The 18,780-nt window shown below is 35.6% G+C and overlaps 1 protein-coding gene across 1 annotated transcript in view; it reads left to right on the top strand.

The window, feature by feature from the left end:
* The first annotated feature begins 10,351 nt into the window (after window positions 1–10,351).
* LOC130722294 (uncharacterized) overlaps window positions 10,352–18,780 on the top strand; it is a 39,505-nt gene continuing 31,076 nt past the window's right edge. Inside the window, exons 1-8 of the mRNA XM_057572978.1 lie at window positions 10,352–10,543; window positions 10,961–11,676; window positions 13,096–13,221; window positions 13,300–13,385; window positions 14,901–15,009; window positions 17,374–17,469; window positions 17,679–17,741; window positions 17,838–17,897. Coding sequence (XP_057428961.1) covers window positions 10,486–10,543; window positions 10,961–11,676; window positions 13,096–13,221; window positions 13,300–13,385; window positions 14,901–15,009; window positions 17,374–17,469; window positions 17,679–17,741; window positions 17,838–17,897 — 1,314 coding nt within the window. The 5' untranslated portion in view covers window positions 10,352–10,485. The remainder of the gene's footprint in view (window positions 10,544–10,960; window positions 11,677–13,095; window positions 13,222–13,299; window positions 13,386–14,900; window positions 15,010–17,373; window positions 17,470–17,678; window positions 17,742–17,837; window positions 17,898–18,780) is intronic.

Raw genomic sequence — 18,780 nt, 5'->3', positions numbered from 1 at the left:
TATTTTTCATCTCTTAACTTGTAAAACCATTTGGTTTTCATCCTTTTACCGGATTGAGAGCTGAGTTGACATGCCAGCATGTAGGTTGGGATGTCAAAATTACCCACACTCGTGGATAAAAACTAGTTATGAGTAAAATTACATGCACCCACGGGTATCCGCAGATTTATTTAATGGATATTTCCATTATATATTGATGTATCCATACTCATGGATACCCACCGGATATATAAAATGCTAAAATATCTTATATATATATATATATATATATATATATACCCACACACACATAGATGTATATTAAGTCTAATATCTAATGAATTTGTATTTGAGTTATAATTCTCCTTCAAGTAAACTTATACAATGATAATTGTAAAAAGAAGCCCTTAGACAAACAAAATGGTAGAAAAGAAGTATTTTCCTTTACACATTGATTGATGGTAAAGCCCAATATTAAATTTTATTTTTAATATAATTTTATTTTGAACAAATATATGTGAATCAATTTATGTCAATGGATGTCGGGTGCCCATGAATATCCACAAATATTTTAAAATCCGGTTAAAACCCACTTAATGGTTATCCATGTCGGTATGGAGCGAGTACGAGTATAACTTTTTACATGTGGAGCGGGTGGTGTGCATGTACTACCCATACCCACCGTTACCCATTGGAATCCCTACATGTAGGTTTTATAGGGTTTTATTGATGTGAAATTGTTTTTTTTGTAATGCTCGCGTGGAATATCACAGGGATTCAAATAAAAAAAATCACCATCTTTCATCATGTTCATCCCTAATCATCTACTTCTATCTTCAATCCCCTAACCTTAAAAACCCAAAAAATTATTTCTCCATCATAGTTCATCCTCAAATCATTAACCTAACCAAAACCTTCCTTTTCCATCTTAAACCCCTCTCTTTTCTTCTTCCATCGCACCACTGTTGCACTTCCATCTCAAAACCTTCATATAGATCTGACGCTCCTTGGCTTTCCACAATGAGTACTTCCCTTTCAAGCTCGTTCGAACCTTTTTCAAGTATGAAGCCAAAATCACCGGCTTTGATTGGAGCCTTGATTCCACTTATTTGATCGTGGGTCCAAGGACCTCGTTGTCAGAATCATGTGCTAGAAGAAGCTCCATTGTGGAGTAAAGTACGTGTCGCCCTCTATTTTAGGTCACAATGATATTGTTAAAGCTGAGTCATTTGGTGTTGATTCAAAACCCATTAGAGTTTGTAAGGCCTATACAATTACTAGGGATGACTACTTGTTTAGCTAGGGATTTTCTAGGGAATATGGGGGATCATTGTTGCCCTCATCCGGGACGCCTAATACGGATTTGGAAGGGAAATTATGGATTGAGGTTAATGGTAATGAAGAAGAGGAAGAAGCATGAATTTGAGGAAGATGATGAAGGGTACTTGTGTAAAGGGAAGTGAGAGTAATTGAGGAATGGTGGTTTTACGCAGGCGCATGAGAAGGTGACAACATATAATTATGAGAGGGATGGACATGATGTTTGTGGGCTTCTCTAATGAGGAGAGGACAAACAGGTTTTGAGGGAGAGGATGAAGAGTAAGTGTCATCGGAAAAATGGTGAGAGAAGGAAGTTGAAGAAGAGGGGAAAATGAAGAAGGGCTAAATTAGATGAAAGATAATTTTACGAACTAAAACTAGTTTGCAAATTAAACATGGCTTAATTCTCAAATTGGTCCACGTGTTTGTCTTGCCGTCTGAACTACCTCATCGAAAAATATTTTGCCAAAGGTCCTCTATTATGTAAAACGTCTAGAGCAAGTCCTCACTCGTGTCCGGAGCTCCGGCTAGTGATGATTTGAGTTGCTGACTGTATTAATGATGCTTACATGGAATTAAAAAGAATTAAATAACACATCAGAAATTATTGAAGTTCTAATGAATTTATAATTGATAATAAAATAAATTTAGTATATGAAAAATTCATTTACACAATATATTGTTCAGTATTATCATGGAGACTTTTTTTTCGAAAGTAGAAAATATATATATATATATATATATATATATATATATATATATATATGAAGAAGATGGGAACCATACAGCCAATCCTAAAGATAACAAAACCCATCAAACCCAAAGGAGCCCCAAAAAAACAACCCAACTAGCAAGAAAACCCGAAACGGAAAAGAAAGAGTCACCCCAAGAGAACCAGGACCAACACCCAAAGAAAAAGCCAAGGAAAAAGACAACCCAAAAGTGTAAGACCCAGGATTTTAGAATTAAAATAAATTAATTAATTTCCACCTCACGCATAGGATTCTGTGTAAGCGTGAGAGGAACCTGACTTATGTTTGATGTTTGGATTAGTATTATGAGAAAGAAAGTTCAGGGAATGACTAAGAATAGTTCTATAGTCGCTATAGGTTATAGCACGAGTCTTATTCACTTCCGCCTTAGGGCAAAAACGTTAGTAAATGACTAATCTGCTCTTAAAGCACTGTAGAAACGATATTCAAAAATATTCAGAGGAATATAAGAATTTCTCTTATTCCTTTCCTTGACAAGTGTTTTCTCACGAAACCCTGGACTGTACGAACGACCGATTTCAATTCTCGGAAGTTTGCCGAAACTGAATCCCTGATAGCTCAAGAACCTTAAAGTAAACTGTCGATGAAGACTTTTTCTATTCGGAGCTTCAAACGAAGATTCCATACGCATACACCCATTTCTTTCGATGTTTCCAATCTTTCTTTAGAAGGAAGTTTTGTCATCCGACATCAACGGCAAAAAGTAACTTTTCGAGTTAAACCGATTAACACCGTTAGTGAATCGTTTGCTTAAATTCCAAGAAACCTGTTTCGAGTTCTGAAATTCTGTCACCGGATTCTCTCTTATAATTCACAGAGGAATGTGCAGGAAAAATCGAAATCGCGAAACATTCATTTTCCCGCGTTTTCCATTTTCTATAAATAGCTTGAAAAATAAAATAAAAAATATCATCACCACCAACACACACACACGGCCGAGAGCAAGGAGGAAGAGAGGGGGAGAAGTGATTTTCGCCGATTCTTGCCTGATCTTCGCACTGATAGTTGCTATACGTAGGCCTCGAGGTACTGATGCTTTTTCTTACCTCTGATCGTAAATTCTGTCACTTTTCTCTATGTCTTTCTGTGCTCAAAGTTTCGAGCTTTTTGTAAAAGTGTCCAAATAACTTGATTTCTCTGTCTAAACTTATTCCCTGCATGCCCAAGAGCCTGTTTAGCGGATTACATTTCGCCGAATCGCCGCCGAGCTTCAATTCTGCTCAAAATACCCATTTTATGCTGAGGTTCCGCTTTTTGAATCAAAAACTCTCGACTGAGCTTAGCGTCAGTAGGATTAGTCGTCATAACCGTCGTTGGTATCAACCTCATCCAATTTATTTTTCGAAATTCCGATTTTGAGTTTCTGAGCTAAAAATCTTGACCAAAATACCCCTGTTCTAGTTTTCGATCCGATAATTTTTCTGAGAGTTTCCCTGGCCTAGATATCACCTAAGAATACCTAGGAATTAATTTAGATCGAAGAAAAAGTTCGGAAAACCCTATTTTGAGAAGTGGCCGAAACTTAGTGTTATGGTACCTTGTCCGAAAATAATTTTTGGGTCTGTTTGGCCTGAGCTATAGCGTAGCTCTTTCAATTGTCGAAATTTTGGCTTTGGTTTCGTGTCATTCTGAGTTATGTAGCTCAAGTTATGCGCGTTTTAGCAAACGAAGTTCTGTTGTCAATTCGTGCCTAAATAGGAACTCTGAAGCTTTAAAAGCTTTCTTTCCGGTTTCGATTTGTGTTATTACACAATGTAGCTTCTAGTAGGGCTTGTGTTGATGATTGTGTTTCCTTGTTCTAGGTTCGCAACTTCCATGCACAACTTCTACTCACGAAGGTAAGAGTAACTCAGTTTTAAAGTGTCCTTGAGTCTTGCATGTATTTATCGCACTGCATGCGTTTGAGATGAAGATGTTTATATTGATTGACATTGGATTATGATTATTGTGCTGAACTGGGAAAATGTTTTCTAGAGGCTTCGGCCGAGTGAACTTATTGAGACGTGTGTCTCCGTTTTCTGAGAGGCTTCGGTCGTTTACTGGTTTCTGTCATTACTGCTTTCTAGTGGATAAGACATGGTTATTGTTGATACCTTGATTGTTGTTATGTTGAAATAGTGAGCTGAGTTAGTATGCATTTTGATGAGACGTATGTTTGTTGATAATATGAATAACATGTGATTATGTTGATTTGATTATTGAATTTGAGATTGTTGTTTGAGTGACCACTGAGTTGGATGAGATGTTTTGTTTTGCTTGAAGTGGCGATGAGGTGGGTTTGTCCCACGGGATTGTCCCGTCTGTCGAGGCGTTATAAAGTGGCAATGAGGTGGATTTGTCCCACGCGATTGTCCTGTCTTTTGAGACGTTAAAGTGGCGATGAGGTGGGTTTGTCCCACGGGATTGTCCCGTCTTTCGAGACGTTATAGAGTGGCGATGAAGTGGGTTTGTCCCGCGTGATTGTCTCGTCTTTTGAGACGCTAAAGTGGCGATGAGGTGAGTTTGTCCCACGTGATTGTCCCGTCTTGCGAGACGTTATTGTTTGATTGATATTGTTGAAGTTGTTGATATCTAATTTGATGTTATATTGTTGAGGTTATTGATATCCGAGTTGATTATATTGTTGGTTCTACTGATATCTGAGTTGGTTTATATTGTTGGCTTTGACGGTATCTGATTTGATTTATATTGTGGGTTCTGTTGATATATGAGTTGATTTGTATTGTTGGTTTTGTTGAGATTTGATCTACACATCTATACTGTTGAAGTTATCGTTATCTGAATTAATCTATGTTTTTGAGTTATTGGTTCCAGAGTTAATTTATGTTGTTAAGTTTTGTTGATATCTGTTTTAAAATCATATCGTTTGATTCTGTTAAATATATGATTTGATTTCATGATCGATAGGATGAGTTGTCATCTAATTTGAGTTAAGTTGCTAGTTTATTTACCATGCTAAGTAATCAAATTTGAATAGCATGCTTTTCTCTTTTATATGTGGTAGTTGTATGGTGTTAACCCTTTCTGTTTGCTACTTGTTGTTTGTAACGCCCCAATTTCTCAAGTGAGGAATCACATTAAGTAACCTAACAAAGTCTAAGGACTATTCTGCAATCCCTAAAATTCAAGGGTATTTTTTTGAAAATGACTAAATACCATAGGGTTGGAAACACATAATAACTTTATTTAAATAACCTGTTTCCCGATATACAGTAATAATAGTTTACAATACCATAAGTAAGGTTCAGAATAAACATGCGCACTTTAACAGTGACGGAAGCAAGGCTTTAATAACAGAGTTCTCATATAGAAAAGGAGACTCAAACATAGTCCACAAGAAGAGAAGCAAAGCTGCTTCTTACACCTCTACTCCACCGCCTACAACCCGATCTCCAACTCGAGCAGCTAAGCTTCGGCGGAAGGATCTCCATCGCCTAATAGCGTTAAGCGCCCAAACAACAAGTAGCAAATAGAAAGGGTTAACTCCATGCAATTACCACGTATAAAAGGGAAAAGCATGCTATTCAGATTTAAGTGCATTTCGTGGCACATAGACTAGCAACTTATTTCAAGATAGATGACGACATATATCCAACAACATGAAATCAAATCAGATATCAAGAACCTCAACCATATAACATCAAATCAAATACCTCATTGAACAATATAGCATTAAATTAAACATCTGTACCATCGAATGTTAGTGTCCTATAATGCGACTATATGCTGCTATCAAAATGGATCGATCAATATCGTCTCTCAAGACGGGACAATGATAGGACCACACCTCCTCATCGTCTCTTATAGCGTCTCACAAGACGGGACAATCATAGGACCACACCTCCTGATCGCCACTTATAGCGTCTCACAAGACGGGACAATCATAGGACCACACCTCATGATCGCCACTTAGCGTCACGATGAACGGGACAATGATAGGACCACACCTCCTCATCGCCTCTTATATCACCACACAGGGCGGGACAATGATAGGACCACACCTCCTCATCGCCACTTTCACCTTAAGCCTTATATGCCAAGTCAGACAACAACTCCCAATCCAATAGTCAATTCAGAGTAACTACATGTTATTCATAATCACAACATTCGCACAAACACATCAAGCCCTACCGAGCGATGAAATAATAATTCAGTGCTGTAAAACATAACCATATCCAATCCACTAGGAAACAGTAATGACAGAAACCAGTAAACGGCCGGAGCCTCTCAGAAAACGGAGACACACGTCTCAATAAGTTCACTCGGCCGAAGCCTCCAGAAAACATTTTCCCAGTTCAGCACAATAATCATAATCCAATGCCAATCAATATAAACATCTTCATCTCAAACGCATGCAGTGCGATAAAAGCATGCAAGACTCAAAGACACTCTAAAACCGAGTTACCCTTACCTTCGTGAGTAGAAGTTGTGCATGGAAATTGCGAACCTAGAACAAGGAAACACAATCGTCAACACAAGACCCACTAGAAACAACACTATCTAATAACACTAATCGAAACCGGAAAGAAAGCTTTTAAAGCTTCAGAGTTCCTATTTAGGCACAAATTGACAACAGAACTTCATTTGCTAAAATGCGCATAACTTGAGCTACAGAACTCGGAATGATACGAAACCAACGCCAAAATTTCGACAATCGAAAGAGCTACGCTATAGCTCAGGTCATAGAGATCCAAAAAATATTTTTGGACACGGTACCCTAACAAACAGGTTTCGGCCACTTTAGAAAATAGGGTTTCCGAACTTTTTCTTCGATCTAAATCAATTCCTAGGTATTCTTAGGCGATATCTAGGCCAGGGAAACTCTCAGAAAAATTATCGGATCGAAAACTAGAACAGGGGTATTTTGGTCATGATTTTTTTTGCTCGGAAACTCAAAATCAGAATTTCGAAAAATAAATTGGATGAGGTCGATACCCACGACGTTTATGACGACTAATCCTACTGACGCTAAGCTCAGTTGAGAGTTTTTGATTCAAAAAGCGGAACCTCAGCATAAAATGGGTATTTTGAGCAGAATTGAAGTTCTGCGGCGATTCGACAAGATTCGGCGAAATATAATCCGCTAAACATGCTCTTGGGCATGCAGGGAATAAGTTTAGACAGAGAAATCAAGTAATTTGTACAGTTTTACAAAAAGCTCAAAACTTTGAGCACAGAAAGACATAGAGAAAAGCGACAGAATTTACGATCAGAGGTAAGGAAAAGAATCAGTACCTCGAGGCCTACGCGTAGCAACGAACAGAGCGACGATCAGACAAGAATCGGTGAAAATCTTTTTCTCCTCCGTCCTCCTTGAAGCTCACGGCCGTGTGTGTGTGTGTTGGTGGTGATGTTTTTGTTTTTTTTTTTTCATTTTTCAAGCTATTTATAGAAAATGGAAAACGCGGGAAAAAGAATATTTCGCGATTCCGATTTTTCCTGCACATTCCTCCGTGAATTCTAAGATAGGTTATGGCGACAGAATTCCAGAACTCAAAACAGGTTTCTCAGAATTAAAGCAAACGATCCAAAGTCGGTGTAAATATATTTTACCCGAAAAACTACTTTTTGCAGCGAATGTCAGATGCAGAAACTTCCTTCTGAAGAAAGATTGAAAACATCGAAAGAAATGGGTGAACGCGTGTGGAATCTTCATTTGAAGCTCCGAATAGAAAAATCCTTCATCAACAGTTTACTTTAAGGTTCTTGAGCTATCAGGAACTCGGTTTCGGCAAACTTCCGAGAATCGAAATCAATCGTTCATACAGTCCAGGGTTTCTTGTCGAAACACTCGTCATGGAAAGGAATAAGAGAAGTTCTTATATTCCTCTGAATATTTTTGAATATCGTTTCTACAGTGCTTTAAGAGCAAATTAGTCATTTACTAACGTTTTCGTCCTAAGGCGGAAGTGAATGAAACTCGTGCTATAACCTATAGCGACTATATAACTATTCTTAACCATTTCCTGAACTTTCTTCTTCATAACGCTAATCCAAACATTAAACACGAGTCAAGTTCCTCTCACGCTTACACATAATCCTATGCGTGAGTTGGAAATTAATTCTTTATTTAATTCTAAAATCTTGGGTCTTACATTGTTTGGGCGCTTAACGCTATTAGGCGATGGAGAGCCTTCCGACGATGCTTAGCCATGCTGAGATGGAGGAGGGATAGTAACCGGCGGAGCAAGGATAGAAGAAGCTGTATAGTTTCCTCTTAGTAGTTTATGCTTTGAGTCTTCTTCGTTATCTGAAAACCCTGCTACTAAAACCCTGTTTTCGCCACTGTTTAAGTGTGCGTACTTATTTTGGAAACTTGCTTATGATATTGTAAGACACTATTATTATATGTCGGGAACAAGTTGTTTAATTAAGACTATGTTATGTATTCAACTATGTTTAGTTGTTTTGAAAAGAAAAAAAATATATCGTGTTTTCTTATGATTACGAAATATTCTTTAGACTTTGTTAGGTTACTAATGTGACTCCTCAGTTGAGAAATTGGGGCGTTACAAAAAGCCTCAAAACAAAGACAAATCCCTAAAAGCCTCCAACCAAGCTAACTTCCAGACAATACGAGACAATCAAGAACTCGACCTCTATAGAAAACACCAAAAAGCAACTACGGACATCTCCTTGCACTGATTTGGGCTGTAATTTGATTGAGGGAAAATGCATCTGTACAATCATAGACCATCCCCAAGCGCTTATCATAGAGACTTAATTATAAAGATAGTTTTACAAATTTTTTGGCATGTTAAATTACTCTCACAATTTCGACCCGAGCGTCGACGATTAAATGACTCTCCAAGAATGTGCCTAAGTGTTTAAACAAGCACTTTTTACTACTTCAACCTACACTCATTGGGTATATACAATTCAAATCTAATTATAATTTTTTTAGGTAACGAGAATTAGTGGAAAATAAATATTGGAGAAACATATTATTTATTTTCAAAACACTACAAGTTAATTTTAATTCTAAACTTTTCCAATCTCACATGGTAAGAATTTTTTTTTGGCACATACATGGTAAGAATATAAGACAATATATTGGTTTACTTTTATTAGAGTTTTTTTTTGTTTACATAGAAAATTTATTAAAGGATTTAATGATAGATTGACAATTCTATGAATGTTAAATTAGGTTTGACTTATCGAAAGGGGAATGCCTATATTAAAATATAAAATACACTATAATAATCGTTGACTATGAAAATCATTAATTGAGATATAAAGATTACCCCTAAACAGGGCCGGCCCTGGGCCTGTGCAAGCAGGCCCACAGCCCAGGGCCTCCAAAAAAGAAGGGGTCCCAAAAAAAAATTCGAATACTTTTTACAGCGTTTTTACTTAAAAAAGCGCTGTAATTAGTCAATCTTTTACAGCGCTTTATACCGCTGTATACTACTCCCTCCGTTCCTAAATATAAGACCTAATACAAAAAATTGCGCTTATTAAGAAAACATTAAATGTGTTCAATTAGTGTATTGGTTTTTTAAAAATGCATACATTCCTCCATATTTACCCTTTGTCATTTTCTCTCACTAATTAATGGTAAGTGGTAATCAAAACTTGGAAATTGAAAACATATAATTAATGTGGAGGGTAAAAATGGAAGAGTACAAAACCTTTAGTAAAAATTTAGAGATCCATTTTTATTATTAACCCAGAGCCTCCAAAATGTCAGGACCGGCCCTGCCCCTAAAGTACCATAAATGTGCAAAAAAAGTGCTATACATGTGCAAGTATGCATAACAATCACAACTGTTCATTTTTCAATCACAGCTTTATCATACTAAAGTTGGAATTGATTTTTTAATTTAAAAATGTAAATTAACTATTTATACTATTCATTTTAAAATTATTTACCAAAAAAATTGATTATAATTAATAAAAAATTAATATACATTTTTAACTATTTTGTAATTTTTTTTTTGTTGAATGGGAAGATCCTATTTTGTAATTTAGAGAATAACAAATGAAATCATAAATGTTAATTAATAAATAAATTATTAAAGTTTAATGAAATTTATAATTGATGATGATAAGTACAAAAATCTATTATCCTTATCTTCAAAGCATTAATTAAAAATTAAAGACATTACTAATAATGATGAATTAATTCTAACATCTTTTGAAAAATACTTAATTATTGTCCTAACGAAGACGGTGCATGCATTTTGACCCTGACCTCGTCTCGCGAATTTCCACACCGCGGAATTGAGTCCGATACACAAAACGTAGCTCAAGAACTTGGAGGGAAAAAAAATAAACACTCCTACACTCTACTTAAAACTCCAATTTCAAGCCCTAACAATCACACACCTCACTCAAACTCCGAATCGTTCTTCTTCTTCTCTCGTCTTCATACATTGAACCCAGTGTGTGAGCGTGCTCTGAACGATCCACCATGAACGCTGTTCGGGATTTCGAGCAGCATTCCCGTCAACTCGTCGATCCCAACCTCGGTATGCTCTCTCTCTTCAACGATTTCTGTTTGTGTGTAATTTTCGCACTGTTTGATTGTGGTTAGAGTAGGGAAAGTCGATTGCATGATATGTGAAACATGGAAATTTGCATGCGATTGTGTTCTTCTTCGTCTGCATGTCTGAACTTATTTGCTGTGTGAAAATTGATTTCAATTTTGCTTGTGTTTGATTAACGTTTTGTGTTGTTTCAATTTGATTTGATTTGATTTGATTTTCTCTGTTGCTTAGTGTTTTTTTGTTTAGAACAGAGATTTAGGCGAGGTTGCAAATGGATTTCAATTTTGCTTGTGTTTGATTAACGTTTCAGTGCCTTCACTCACGCTGTGTTGTTTCGATTTGATTTGATTTGATTTTCTCTGATGCTTAGTGCCTTTTTTTATATTGGGGTTAATACAGAGATTCAGGAGAGGCTGCAGATGGTGATGGAGGTTAGGGGTAGTCTTGGGATGGCTAACACTCCTGAGTACTTGAATTTTTTCAAGTGTTACTTCCAGGCGTTCTCTGCGATACTGCTGCAAATTACGAAGCCGCAGTTTATAGACAATCCCGAGCACAAGCTTCGGAATACCGTGGTTAAGATGTTGTATAGACTGCCGCAAAGGGAAGTTCTCCAACCTTTTGCGCTGGACCTCTTGAAGGTTTCTATGCAAGTGCTTACCACAGACAATGAAGAGAATGGCTTAATTTGTATCCGTATAATCAAGGAACTTTTGAGGAGCTTTAGGGCAATTCAAGAAAATGAAGTCCCGCCATTTCTGGACTTTGTCTGCACGATTTACCAAAATTTTGAACTGACCGTTAGACATTTCTTTGAGAACATGACAAAGACGGGGGAAGATGGCAAGCCGATGGAGACATCACTTCCCGATCAAGGTGTAAGTACTGCCAATCCTACTGGTTCACAGCTTAATCCAAGTACTCGCTCATTGATGATAGTTACAGAAAGTCCACTGGTGGTGTTGCTTCTGTTTCAATTATACAGTCGCCATGTTCAAGCAAATATTCCTCAATTATTACCATTGATTGTTGCTGCTATATCAGTTCCTGGCCCTGAAAAGTTTCCTCCTCATTTGAAAACTCATTTCATTGAGTTCAAGGCTGCACAGGTCAAGGTATGTTAGTGTTTACGGTGAAAATGTGAAGAATGGTAATTATTTTGCTAGGTTTTTCAGGAGGCGTTATTATTATTATTATTATTATTATTATTATTTTCTTTTATTGGAAATCCTAATACGTTAAGTACTCTTCATATTCTTGTTATAACCTATTTGGATATGGCTTATGAGATATAGGAGCTTTATGATCCCTATGTTAGGATTTTGAATTTTCAACATCTCATATGTAAACATCACAGAAATAGGTTCTGACTTCTGATACTGGGGACTTTAGGCTGGTGTTTGATTAGTTTTCGACTTAATTTTAAGTTGATATGCTTTCTCAGATGAATACAAAAATGCAACATTTTTTTGCTATAATTTATGCTTTTAAACGTTTGTGAAGGAAAGAATGGAGATAACATTTTTTGTGTCACTATTTCACCATTTCCTATTTCCTTAATGACAGTTTGAAAACAAAAAATAGAATGAAAACAATGTAATATTTTTGTATTTATTAGTAAAAACATGTCAACTAAAAATGAAAACAAAAACCAAACAAACTCCACGACGTATTTTAACTTCTTAAGGGCATCGTAGAACTTAATGGACATACAAGGTAAAGACTGTTTTCAAACAAACAAGCACTTTGTTTCCTTAAATATCCAGCTTGTTATTTTCATCTGCACTAGCAAGTTGGTGTAGGTTTCAACTTTCAACTTAGCGGAGAAGTGACTGAGGACAATGCTTTCACTTGTAATTCTGCTGCTATTATTTTTCCAATCTGTTTTGGTCCCTCTTTATCTCTTCTCCCAATATCATATTAGGATTCCTTTAAACTCTCCACAACAGTGATTATAAGAGCATGTATGAGGTGCTGAAAATACATTGTAAGCATGGTCTATTTGGCACATGGTGCAGTTATAAATATGTTGATAATTTTTTCTTCTTCAAAATAATACCCTATTTATGAAGCCTGAAGTGCAGAGAGGATATTTCAATTTTTTTTAAATATTAGTAAAAGATTACATTTAGTTGTAGAAGGAACGAGAAGATTACTTAGAAGATGCTAAAATGTGGCAAACACAAAAGGAAATGGAAACAGATGTGTGGATATACTTACGTTACTAAACAGATTCATAAACCTCTTGGTCTTTTATCATGTCTCTGCTTCTCTCCTTAGGTTTACCCAGCTATGTTATCAATGTTGTTCTCCCGCTAGTGGAAGATGGATTTCTATTGCACTTGTAGAATTAATTTTGCAAACCAGAAGCCTCCTTGTGGTGGTTACTAGGAATTGGAGATATATATCCTACTCTAATCTTGTCAATAATTGAAAAGAGACAATTTTTATCCGTTGATTTATTTTTTTATTTCGTTAATGCTCTGTATATCATACATCATATGTTTACTAGTCTCAGCTTTTTGTTATTGCAGTCAGTTTCTTTTTTAAAATGTCTGTTGAAAAGCTGTGCTGAATATATACGGCCACATGAAGAAAGTATTTGTAAAAGCATTGTGAATTTGCTTGTAACATGTCCTGACTCTGTATCCATTCGAAAGGTGATATAATTGTTTCTTTCACCTCTTCTCAATTGAGTTGCTATTTATTTGATTTGAAGGAAAATATGTTGGATGCAGGAGTTATTAATAGCCCTGAAACAATTCTTTGGAACTGATTTTAGGAGAGGTTTATTTCCTCTAATTGACACACTGCTGAAAGAAAGGTAATATTATGGCCTATCCCAAAATCTTGATGCTGAGTTGTTTTGGAATTCCATATAAGGAACTCCTTTCGATATTTTTTCCCATTAGGTATATTTGAGATGCTTGAATTTGAATTGTTGATTGCATTACTTGAGTAGATGGTACAATACACTGACACCATACACGAAAACTAAAAATGGGGTTGAGAGAGATTATTGTTATATCTAGTCCATCTAAGGAAACTATATCATATTAAAGGATAAAAAGAAAGGATGAATTGTTAAGTGAAATTAAAGAAAAATATATATATAACCAACACCACCTCTTTAACACCCCGACTCACGATAGGGCTAGACATTAGGAGTGTTTAATCGGTGGGTGGCCCATATATGAGTGGGGTCTTCAATAAACATATCTAGGATATGCTTTGATACCAACTTAGAATTTGAGTTAGGCCTAACTCTTCCCTTATAGAGTAACAAGTGTGACTAAAAGAAGACCCACATTGTATAGATAAGCAAGTGCACAATAAGGGGGGATTGCTTTAAGTGCTTACTGCTGCTATAAGTTAAAGGGCCCACTCACCCATTGCCTTAAGTGTCTCAAGGTTTTTTGGTGATGTGGATGTAACTTAAATTCTAATATACCCCAAAAGCTAGCTCAGGGTTAGGAGTGGGGATTGCTCCACTTTTTACAATGATTTATTTAACCGTACTTTTGGTCAATGTAGGACCTTAACAATCCCAATGGCTATCACAAAGTGAGTTGAGGATTTGACTTACTCTACTAGCATGGAAGATATATTTTATTATGGTTGAGAGAACTTGACAGAGAAAAGTTTTCTATCATTGATATTCTTACAAATTACAAAGAGAAAAAGAAATTTATTATAGACGTTACAGTTGAAGCAGTTCAGTAATTGCTTAACAGAAAACTAACTATAATTGACAACTGTAAATAGCTAACAACTGATGTTAGGGAAACAATAATTGTATTTGAACAGTTTCATAATAAATAGTGTATACTCATTTTTGGTACGACATTCTAATATTACCTCTTCAAGCTCATGTGGGGTGATAAGCAGTAGAGTCACACACGAACCTCATTAAAGATCACATCTTCTGAAATTATGAGTTTTCCTTTTGAAGTAAGACACTTGTACCCCCTTATGTGATGTAGAGTATCCAAAGAACACACTTTCTTGAGACCTGAACTGTAATTTGTTAGAATTTTATGGTCTAAGAAAAGGAAATCATGAGCAACCAAAGATGGAAAGGAAATCATGAGCAACCAAAGATGGAAAGAAAATCATAATTGGGCTGCTTGTTTACTTTCGCGTAGGAAATGATAAGGTTAAATGAATGACAACGTAGACGATTGATAATGTAAACAACAGTTAAGAAGGCATGGTCACAAAATTTATAGGAGGAAATATAACCTGACCGCTATACATATTGTAGAATAATAAGAGGAAAACATAACATGACAACAATGCTACTATATTGAAAGTTTCTTATAGATATTTGAACTTTTAGGGTTGTGGTTGGGCCTGGGCGGGCATGCTTTGAGACATTGAGGCCCTTAGCATATACTCTTCTGTCAAGGATTGTAAATCTTGTTCGGAAAGATCTGTCCTTATCACAGGTATACTTCTTCTTTTCTGTGATTTTATTTAAGATAGGATTTGTCTGTTGCTTATAGTGATTTGTTGCCTAATAGCAAAGGGTAGATCTTTTCTTTATATTCACTGGCTCTAAAACAATTGTTTACTAAGGATAAATTTCTATCATTATAGAGCTCTAGGTTATTGTTTGTTTTACGAAGTACCCTATATAATTAAAAGTATAGAGAAACCCCACACCGTGGTTCTTGAAAGATTTCTGAAAACCAATTTGTTCATTGAAAAATTATTGACATCAAACTATTGGTCCTCTAATGATGATATCTTGTCATGTATGACTTTAATTTGATCCCAATGTGTTTTACATTCTTTTGATGTCAAAGAGAAAAAAAGAAGAACAAAATTTATCTTTAAAAAATCTTTCATGGACTAAAATGATGGTTTACTCTTAAAGTAACCATATGAGATCTATGCAAAGTAAAATAAAATTAAGCATTTCATAAAATCATAGTTCAGCTGTATTCTGAATCTACAAAGAAGTGAAGGAACAAATTCAACCATAGAGTTTGGAGCAATTTATCATATGCTAATTTAGAGACCTTAAGAGAAGTAAAGAAGGAAATGTCCTTAGCTGGTTTATAATAGATATGAAGTGACTTGCTGCCTGTAATGGGAGTGGATTACTTGAACTTTCAATTTTCAAAGATAATGTTTTATCATTTTAGATAAAAAACCATTCATGTGGTTTCATGTAATTGTTACTTTTAGGAGAGTTGGTTCATGATAGAATAGCCTTAGTGACTATTTGACTAAATTGTCCGGAGTTCAATCCTTGTGGACTCCCTTCTTAATATAAGTTAAATTTCAACACAAGTTAATCTGACTCTGTGCATTGTCTATGTTTCAAATCCAAAGGACTCTTACGCAAGGGACATGGTGGATATAAACCTCTAATGTGCTTTCACCTAATAACTTTTTTTTTTTGAAAGAGATTTATGGGACAGTAGCCTCTATGATTAACTGATTAAGTTGTCTAGAGTTCGATCCTTGTTGCCTCCTCAATCTAAATATAAGTTAAATTTGAACAAGATTATATGATCCTAAGCACTGTTTATGGTACAAGCCCAAAGGGCTCTTTGTAAAGGGAAATTCTAGATAATAAACCTCTATGTGCTTCCACTTGATATTTAATCTTTTGTGGTAAATGATTCATGACATATGTTATTTAATATTGATTGGGATCAAATGGTATTATTAGGTCTTTTAATGCTCAACTCTTGGTTTGGTATGGAGAAAGATTTGTCAGCCATGCTTGGTTGATTTCGTTTTTATTTTATTTTAATTTTAGTAGTTTATGGTATTCAATCAGGATTTTATACAATATCTATTGCTCTAATACTTGTTTCATTGTCTTATCTAACAAAAAAAGTTTGAATACAAATACATATAAGGGAAAATTCTAGCCAGCATGAATTTTTCATAATAACACAAAAAATATGAAACAAAAACATGAAATCACCACGATAGGGTTGGTTACTATGGTTCTGAAATATAAAGTGGTGTTCTGAGTTAAATTACTTGAATGAAATATTCTGATTAATTATACTATGAAACAGAGTACAATATATATACAAGAGTAATCCCAAAAGTTTGGGGATAGCAATCACCTAAAATACTGCTTCTGGGCTGCTAGGCTGCGATACTCAGCCTTTGTACTGCTTCTGGGCGCAACAGTCTGTTTCTTGGACCACCAAGAAATCAGATTTGGCCCCCAAAATAAATAAGACCCTGATGTTGACCCGCGATCATCAGGGTCAGAGCCCCAATCTTCATCACAGTAACCTAGAATAGACAGTGGTGACGGTGCTGCAGCAGGTCTTAGAATTAAGCCTGAGTGAATTGTGCCTTGTATGTATCTCAAAATACGTTTGACGGCCATCCAGTGAGCTTCCAAAGGATTGGACATAAACTGACACACTTTGTTAACCTCAAAATACGTTTGCGAAAGCCATGGCTGAGGATTGAAACCGGCTCTGATACCATCTTAGAAGTGAAGAGAGAGAGAGAGAGAGAGAGAGAGAGAGAGAGAGAGTGTAATTGTATGATTGAATAATAGAATGTACAGATCACTGTATTTATACAGTGTAGTAATCCTAACAGATTCACTAGCTGTTGACAGCTGTACATAACTAACTACAACAGACTAACAGACTAACTCTATAGACAAGAGAACTATAAGATACTCTCTATACTCTATCAATCCTTAGGATTTTGTTTTACCAATTGCTTGACATTAGTTTTTGTCTCATTATTTTACTTCAAATATCTTTATCTGACAAAGTTTTGATTACACACAAGCTTGTTAATTTAAATTCTATATGGTGCAGTTGTCGCGAGTTATATACCTATTTTCATGTAATATGCATGACGCTTCATTATCATTGAGCTTCCACACAACTTGTGCTTTCTTGATGTTGAATCTGGTACCTATCTAAATTCTTGTTAATTCAATTCGGCTTCCTTATCTTTGAGCATTCACACCACTTTTGTTTTCTTGTAATCTCTTCCTTCTTAGTAACAGATCTTTTCTTTTCTATTTCTGTCTTTTCCTCTCAAAAGAAAGTGATTTAGGATTTCTTAACTGATTAAACTCCATAAGTCTTTTATGCACTACTCTTTAATTTGGATCTAGGTGGAACCAATTTTTGAAAAAGGGGCTCATCAACAGTCTACAGATGAAGCAAGGATCTTGTTGGTCAGTTGCACTTTTTCGGCTAGATGTTTGGCATCTTGTGATTGTGATTGTACTTTACCTTTTTCTGAGATTGGCACAAATCATATTGCTTTGTAGGATCGCATTCTGGATGCTTTTGTTGGGAAATTCTACAAACTCAAACGGACAATACCCCAGGTTATTTGGGATTACTTTAAAATTCCATGTTATGTCTAACGGTTGCCTCAGGTCATGATAATTGTGTATCTTTAGTTTCATTTATATGAGTTGTTCATAACCATTCTGAGGCTAGGTGTCATTTTGTTTGAGAATAAGAAGTACGTTTTATTAAGTGGTTAGATTCTATTTGGTGCTAAGCACGTGATCATATTAATAGGGTTTGCTTAGCAAGTATGGACTGAGGAGTTATTCTTTGAGTGGGATCCTTTATCCTCCATTTTAATGAATTAGTTCTTAATTTGAAAATTAATATTGTTGAGAAATCCCACATTGACTAGAGATAAGGCCAAGATAGCCTTTATATATGGGAAGAGCCTCTTCACATCTTGAGCTAGCTTTTGTGTTGAGTTAGGTCTCTCGAATTCTAATAAACATATCTAGTCCTGATCTCTTTTGTTTCCTCCTCCTATGCAAAATTTCTATCTTTTGTAGCACACTATGCTGTAGGCAACTAAGTTTAATGGATATAGATATGGGTATAATGCCAGTAGTGATACTGGTTACACATTTTTTAAAATTAGGTGCTCATATGGCAGGATATGTCTTACAGATTAAAGAACATATTCATAATATTGTAACTCCTGCTCTTCATAATGCTCCTGTTTGTCAGTTTTACAATTCTACATCGACTTGATCTTGGAACTTTGAGGGCCTATTTGATTTCAAAAACTATCTTCTCTTTTCAACTTTTCATTTCTCGTTTTCATTAGTAAGTTATAATTATAAAAAGTGTAACCAAGAAGCTGACATTTTTGTTATTGTTAATGAAAACAAAAAAGGTTTTCTCAAACCTAACAGGCCCTTACTTTTTGAGAAACTTGCATGAGTAAGAGGTTATTGA

This window comes from Lotus japonicus, chromosome 6, assembly GCF_012489685.1.
Source record: "Lotus japonicus ecotype B-129 chromosome 6, LjGifu_v1.2".
NCBI classification, from domain to species: Eukaryota; Viridiplantae; Streptophyta; class Magnoliopsida; order Fabales; family Fabaceae; genus Lotus; species Lotus japonicus.
This window is presented reverse-complemented; position numbering and strand designations above follow the sequence as displayed.